The 6,621-nt window shown below is 48.1% G+C and overlaps 3 protein-coding genes across 3 annotated transcripts; 1 reads left to right on the top strand and 2 right to left on the bottom strand.

Moving 5' to 3' along the window:
* Nucleotides 1-592: 592 nt before the first annotated feature.
* LOC131287983 (cytochrome c oxidase assembly protein COX11, mitochondrial) lies at nt 593-1,378 on the bottom strand. Its single transcript, XM_058317078.1, has 2 exons — nt 993-1,378; nt 593-932 (listed from the first exon to the last, which is right to left on the bottom strand). Exons 1-2 carry the CDS (start codon nt 1,371-1,373, stop codon nt 612-614), a joined length of 702 nt encoding a protein of 233 aa, XP_058173061.1. The 5' UTR covers nt 1,374-1,378; the 3' UTR covers nt 593-611.
* Nucleotides 1,379-2,038: 660 nt separating this feature from the next.
* On the top strand, nt 2,039-5,237 carry LOC131285149 (fas-binding factor 1 homolog). The gene is made up of 2 exons (XM_058314010.1): nt 2,039-4,144; nt 4,215-5,237. Exons 1-2 carry the CDS (start codon nt 2,039-2,041, stop codon nt 5,235-5,237), a joined length of 3,129 nt encoding a protein of 1,042 aa, XP_058169993.1.
* A 106-nt stretch (nt 5,238-5,343) lies between these two features.
* Nucleotides 5,344-6,484, bottom strand: LOC131285148 (trypsin-1-like). The gene is made up of 4 exons (XM_058314009.1): nt 6,430-6,484; nt 5,911-6,359; nt 5,680-5,844; nt 5,344-5,616 (listed from the first exon to the last, which is right to left on the bottom strand). The coding sequence occupies exons 1-4, from the start codon at nt 6,482-6,484 to the stop codon at nt 5,344-5,346; spliced, it is 942 nt and encodes a 313-aa protein (XP_058169992.1).
* Nucleotides 6,485-6,621: the final 137 nt, after the last annotated feature.

The following is a 6,621-nucleotide window of genomic DNA, read 5'->3' as shown; positions in this document are numbered from 1 at the left end:
TACAAGAAAGTCATCAGGATCAATAATTTTACTTTACAAACACTGAAGAATTATATAGGTAACAAATTTAAATCCAAAGTAGTGATCGCATCCCTGCGAGTAAAATTAAACACATTAAATTATTTTAAAATACATGAAGGTGTATCTATTGGGAAGCACCTTTCAGGTTAATTCATTTCAGGTAATTTTAACATTTTTGTAATGAATTGTATTGTCTTCGTGCAAGTTGTTACTTGGTGTACAATAATTTACATTGGTACACTAAATGTTCACTGTTATATAACATAATATAAAGAAAATGTAAAAGTGTACATCTTGATTGACTGTTCAGTTAAAACCACACTGGTAAGAACATTTTTATCAAAAATCCAACCAATAGTACGTTTTGGCCCGCAAACACATGCTGGGTAGGGAATGCGGGCCGCGAAGTCAAACGAATTTGATATCACTGAATTAAATCTTTGTATAAGTTGCTAAGTAAAATTCGATAATTTCAGTTTATACCAAATTGATGTAATAGAACAACAAAAATCAATGTATACATCCTCAATGGATGTGTTTATTTACCATTAATTCAACAGCGTATTTACAAACAGAGTTCCGTTCGTCCATTATCCATGTTTTTGCGCATACACGGGCATCTGTATGTTCATTCCATCCTTCGATTCGAAGAAGGTATACGATAACGTTATGGAATCTACCAGTTCCATCTTGGGATCCTCAATAAATTCGGGATCAATGTAGAAGAATACGGGTAAATCGACTTCTTCGTGCGGATTGAGCTGCTGTTCTTCAAAACAAAAGCATTGGATTTTGTTGAAATATGCCCCTGCTTCAAACGGGATCACATTGTATGTGCTAATACCGATAACGGGGTGGTCCGTAGGGTTCTTCGCAGAATAGAATGCCAGTGCAGTCTCACCAGGAACAACCTGTCGGAAAAGAAAAGTATCAATTGATTCCATTTCAACGAGATCGTCCCAAGCACTTACTTTTATTTCTGTTTGCTGTGGCTTGAAGTTCCACCGCATCGATGCTCCAATATCTGCGTTGAATTTAATCTTCAGCACTCGATCCTTAATCTTCTTCATACTTTCCACCTTGTCGGCATCGTGTCCCTGACTAGTGGTTCCGCCGTAGCTGTAAGCTTGGCAGAACATTCGGTAGAGTGGAACGGCGGCGTAACTTAACCCAACTGTTAAGACACCGGCCGCTGCCACATAGTACACGGTTGTTTTAATTCGGAAATTTCGACCAGAATCCACTCCTTTGCCATGCAAACATCGTACCGGCATCGATGGTCGTTGCCGGACTTTCGACAATATAGATTGAATGGGCAGTGCCCAAGCAGTTCGAAACGAGTTTGTAAGCATTTTAAACTTGCACTATTGGTGACAATAATTTTAGGTCCTAATTAACTTAGATAAAACCCTTAGGTATAAGAAAATTACACTTTTTACTTAATCAACATGTTATGATTTTGCCTGTTTACGCAACATTGCAGGTTTGTTTTTATTATTCTAGTGGTGACAGAATCAGGATTCGGAAGATTCGAATCCCATCTGACGGATTTTAAAGATTTGATTCGAATGGCACTCGAATCAGATTTGATGTGGGACTTTATATGATACAATTACAAATTTTTATTTGATACAATGCAGGAGAGCCTGGGGGAGATTTTAGCGATAGAGAGCCTGATGGTACTTAGGACCATTTTCAGAATCGCAATCGCCTTTGGCAACAATTCAACACTTGATTGTTTAATTATCATTCGAGATGCCGAATTCAAAGTTCCGGATATCAGAATGGGTTTGAATCAAAAGACTCGAAACCCAGGGATTCAATTTTCCCATCACTAATCTATTTTAGATAATCATACTTTCATTACTGACGACTAGATGGCAGCACCATCGCTTGAGGGAAACACGTTTCCATGCCAACGGATGTTTTCAAACACGTTTTTGTTTTGTTGGTTTAGCGTTTTTCTTTAAATATTAAAAACACATAGAAGTTAACGCGGTTCAAACGTTTCTAAAACATGAACTTCGATCTCGACGACCCCTTGGAAGGATTACTGAGCGATGGCAGTAACGATAGTTTGTTTGGAAATGAAACCGCCAAGAAGGCGGCTAAGCCAAGCAAGCCCAGCAAAATGGAAGATTTGTTCGGTATCAAAAGCAACGAGGCTACAAAAGGATCTACCTTTGCCAAAAGTGCCGAGCCAGGCACTAGTTCTATCGATAAAATTCAACCAGTTTCGTTGGACTACACGAAACCTACAGCTTCATCGGTACAACAACCATCGAGTCTGTCGAGTGTGCCCAGTAAAAAGGCTGATACCCCGATCAGAAAGCAGGAACCGACAGCTGCAGCCATGAAACCCAGCACACCGCAGAAGAAAGAAATCTCCTTCGATGATGGCGACCTCCTGTCGGACTTGGGTTTCGATCCAAAGAAACCGAAATCTAAATCCAGCATCCTGGATGATATTCTCGGCGGTTCGTTGGTGGCATCGACGAAAGAAATTCCGGCTAAAAGTGTGCTTGCCAAACCCCGCCACAGTCTCACCACTACCATGGCGGAGCCGGCCGCGGTGGGGAAAACCATTTCCCGTCAGTCTACCGAAACTTCCGATAACCAACCAACGGAGTCCGGCGGGGTAATGGGTGCTTACGCACCATCCGGTTCCGGTGCCTCGGGTGCCGCACTTCCACGGCGCAGTGGGCGAAGACAGTCTTCCGTCTCGACACTTAACGATCCTTTGGGACTGTTTGCGTCGACGAGCGAAGATAAATCGACACGCCGCGAATCAAAACAGCTCGGGAAGAAAAGCGGTGCCGACTGGTTGGGTTTGAATGACGATGGTGCTTCCCTCGAAGCGGATCCGGTTCCGGTGCTTACCGTCCCGGCAGCAAAGCAGCCAGAAAAATCAGCACCTAACGTATCGCCTGCCACTGTTGCGAAAGTGCATGAAGTGATACCCGATCACCCAGCACAAGTAATTCCTAAGCAGCCTGAGGCTGTTAAGCCTCAACCTGTCATCCCTCCGATCGTGACGGATCCGATCGTTACCGTTGCCCAACCATTCAGCACCTCGTTACAATTGGTCGAGGCGGAAACGCAGAATGCGCTGGCTGCCATGTTGCAGCAGGAATTCCAGCTTTCCGTTGCGGGTCAGTTGAAAAACCAAGAGCACGCATTGCTTGATATGCAGCAGAAACAGCAGGCCATTCTCCGCCGGCAGGAGGCACAATTCAACGAGCTGCTCCAGAAACAAATGCAACGTCACAGTGCACTCGAGGACATGCTTACGAAGCAGCAGCAGCGAATCAACGCCAACATTCAGCTCATCATGAGCCAACCTGTGACGATGGCGACAACGTCTTACCCCCCGGAACACCACCCACCGCACGCCCCAGAAAAGGATCCGGGAGAATCGCCCGAAGAAGATCCCGGCGCGAAAGTGGAGCTGCAAACGGATGTGAAGCGCTTGGAAATGGAAAAGCTTCGACTGGAAGACCTGCTCGCCAACCTGGCCGCGAACCACGAGCAAGAGCTGTCCCTGCTCGAGTCGAGCTACAAAAAGCAGGCCAGCTTTCTCGAGGACAGCATGAAGATAATGGAGGTGAGGTTGCGGAACGACACCAAGCAGTTGGAGGAATTCTACAAGGCCAAAGTCGACGCTCTCGAGCAGGAGAAACTAAAGCTCGTTCAAATGCACGCAGGAAAGGTACGCGAGATAGAGGACAGTCATCAAAAAGTGATCGAAAAAATGAAACAAACCTACGAAGAAAACCTCGAACAGCTGCGGCAGGATCACCGGGAGATGATTGGCAGCATACGTGAGTCGAAGATGCTGGAATTTTCCGCCGTGCAGGAAAACCAATCGTACCTCCAGGCGCTGAGAAGTGCCTCCAGCTATCTGGAGAATGCGTCCGGAGACATTCAGCAGCTTCGGGACACGCTGCAGGATCAGATTGAATTCGCCCAGAAGGAGAAGGAGCGGCAGCTGGAGGCACGCGAAAAGCAGGTCGCCGACCAGCAGAGACTCATCGAGCGGACGCGTGAAGCGGCGGCCGAGGAGAACGTCCGCATGCTGAACCTGATCGAAATGCTCGAAAGTAAAGTGACCGAGATGACCAAAGTGAGGAAATGATGTTGCTTCAAAGGAGCTTTTAATTACAACACTTGTTTTGTCGTTTTTCTCCCCGTAGGCATCCTCTGAGGAGCGATGGGAGTTTCAACAGAAGTTTGTAAAACTTGAAGCCGAGCGCCAGGGTTTTGAAAAGGAGAAACAGTTCCTGCGCGAGCGTCAGCAGCGAGAGGAAGACCGGATTGCGGAGTTGAAACAGATGCAGCTCGAAGAACACGCTCGTCTGATGGACAAAGTGAACCAAGAGCGCCAGACGCTGCTGGAAGAGCGGGCGAAGCTGGAAACGATGGCTCAGCTGCAGTCGAAATCACTTCCGGTGGCCGGCGGGGGAGGGTCTCGGGTGGAAGTGGAAGCGGCCCTCAAAGTCGCGGAGGAAGCCGCCCGGCAGGCCGACGTGGAGAAGGAACGCTATCTACAGCTTCAGCGTCAGTTCGAGGCAAAACGGCGCGAGTTAATGACGCGCGAAAGCAAACTGAGGGAAAGCACGGACGAAATGGAGTCCGCAATCGAACGGGCGCGGCTGAGGGAACGGAACGCCGAAAACGTGTACCGGAGCCTGCGCCGAGCGGAACAGAATGTGCAGCTGAAGGTGGAGCTGGTGCAGCGTCAATTTCGCGAGGTTTCGGAACGGGAGGACCGGTTGGCGAAGGACAAGATCGAACTGAGCAAGGAACGGCTGGAGCTGCAGGCCACCCGAAGGAAGCTGCAGCAGACGCGCTGTAGTTTGTGCAAAATCGGCGAGAAGTCGCAGGAAATCGGCGAACTGCTGACGACCAACACCGACTCGGTGGCGGACGATCTGAAACTGGAGGCGAACTTTGCCGAAATGCAGAACCGACTGGACACGACGGGTGGCCTCAAGTTGGATCACTTTTTTGACAGCGACGTCGACCAGCAGATGAAGCTGTTCCTGGAGCGAAACCGGGTGGAACAAAACCTCGGCCTGGCGGATCTGAACGAAATGGGGCCCAGCGAGCAGAGACATCGGCGGGAGTTGGATGAAGATCTGGCGATGTTGAAGTTCGACACACTCTTTCCACAGTCCCAAAGACAGTACGACGATGCCGAACGCAGAGACGAGTAGCGATAAGTTTTGGAATGTGTTTCAAGCGTGAAGATGGATAAATAAAACGAAATTCCTTGTGGTAGTACCTTTTATACTCAATTCGGCTGAGCAGAGGATTTGTGTCTTAATTGATTCCTTTTGCTGCTCGCTTAAGCCGCAGTGCTTTCTTTTTGGTCTGCAGCTGGGAGGCTACGTTGCGCACGACCCGGCACGTTTGTTCCAAGTCGGTGTACTTATAATTGATCTTTGACGACGTGGTAATCCATCCGTTGTGATTCCACATACGCTCGAAGCCAGCCGGCACGGTGGAATTACATGCCCGGTACACGTACGTCATCACTCCGACGAGCTGCGGCGTTCCATCTGCAACTATCACCAACGGTCCTCCGACGTTGCCCTGGTTGAGATGAGTTTCAGATGGGTCAATACCTTAACTTAACGACGTTCAACTGATTCGTACCGTGCAAACACTTCCAACTCCGTCGGTGTAGATGCAAACTCTCGAATCGTACACAAAGTCCTGCAAGTCCCAGGCACTCAGCAGTTCCTTACACCGTTCATTCGAGATGGCTTGGGCGTCCATTTTTTGAAGTCTTTCTTTAAAATCGTCCTGTGTCGCTGTAACCTGGTTGGGGGGAGAAATAAATAAGCTCATGCACGCACGTCGACCCGTGCTTACTGTCATTCGTACCATGTCCGCTCCCCAGTCCGTGTACTGAACGACACTACCGTCCGCAATGGGACCCCGGTAGAGCGCAATTGGTTGGACGAGCGGGTTTAATTCGATTGGCGAGTCCGTTTTCAACAGAGCCACGTCGTTTTGGGCCAGCTCGAAATCAAACTCGGGATGGAAGATGCACGATTGGATTAGTCGGAACTGATCGTTGGCCTGAGACTTCAGTTCCGACTGACCGACACGTATGCGGGCCAAGCTGTAGAGCGTTCGATTTGGCATCTGACGCATCAGCTTATAGATGAACGATGCCTGCGAGATCACGAAACGTACGTTCAGGATGGCACCACTTCCAAGATGACGATCCGCTTCGATTAATCGAACGGAAGCTTGATATGGTGCCTCTCCCGGTCCGACGTCCGTTCCCGATGCCATCCGTTCCTCACGACCGACATGTTGAGAATGGGCTGTGCAAAATATCGTAACACTTTATCCGTTGCATTGCGAACCAAAAACATAACACCTCACTCTACCAACCGAAATGGCCCAACAGGAGCGTTGTAAACAGGACAACACTTAAACTGACTCTCATGTTGGGGAAGCGCTGTCGTATACTAAACAACTCTAAAACCAATTCCAAAGCGACAAGGTGTGAGACTTTCTTATTTGCATTTCAATGCGGGAGAAAAAAAACTTCCTTATCATATTTGCATGGCCCATTAAGTGATA

Source organism: Anopheles ziemanni, chromosome 3 (assembly GCF_943734765.1).
Source record: "Anopheles ziemanni chromosome 3, idAnoZiCoDA_A2_x.2, whole genome shotgun sequence".
Taxonomy (NCBI): domain Eukaryota; kingdom Metazoa; phylum Arthropoda; class Insecta; order Diptera; family Culicidae; genus Anopheles; species Anopheles ziemanni.
Note: the sequence above shows the minus strand (reverse complement) of the source record. Positions and strands in the feature narration are given on the sequence as shown.

Bases quoted from the DNA above. Each gene is read 5' to 3' on its own strand.
- LOC131285148 (XM_058314009.1), bottom strand. From the start codon at position 6,484: ATGAGAGTCAGTTTAAGTGTTGTCCTGTTTACAACGCTCCTGTTGGGC. The intron at 6,360-6,429 runs GTTGGTAGAGTG...TATTTTGCACAG, and splicing joins GCTCCTGTTGGGCCATTTCG to CCCATTCTCAACATGTCGGT. The intron at 5,617-5,679 runs GTACGAATCAGT...CATCTCAACCAG, and splicing joins GAGTTGGAAGTGTTTGCACG to GGCAACGTCGGAGGACCGTT.
- LOC131287983 (XM_058317078.1), bottom strand. From the start codon at position 1,373: ATGCTTACAAACTCGTTTCGAACTGCTTGGGCACTGCCCATTCAATCT. The intron at 933-992 runs GTAAGTGCTTGG...CTTTTCCGACAG, and splicing joins CACAGCAAACAGAAATAAAA to GTTGTTCCTGGTGAGACTGC.
- LOC131285149 (XM_058314010.1), top strand. From the start codon at position 2,039: ATGAACTTCGATCTCGACGACCCCTTGGAAGGATTACTGAGCGATGGC. The intron at 4,145-4,214 runs GTGAGGAAATGA...TTCTCCCCGTAG, and splicing joins AAGTGACCGAGATGACCAAA to GCATCCTCTGAGGAGCGATG.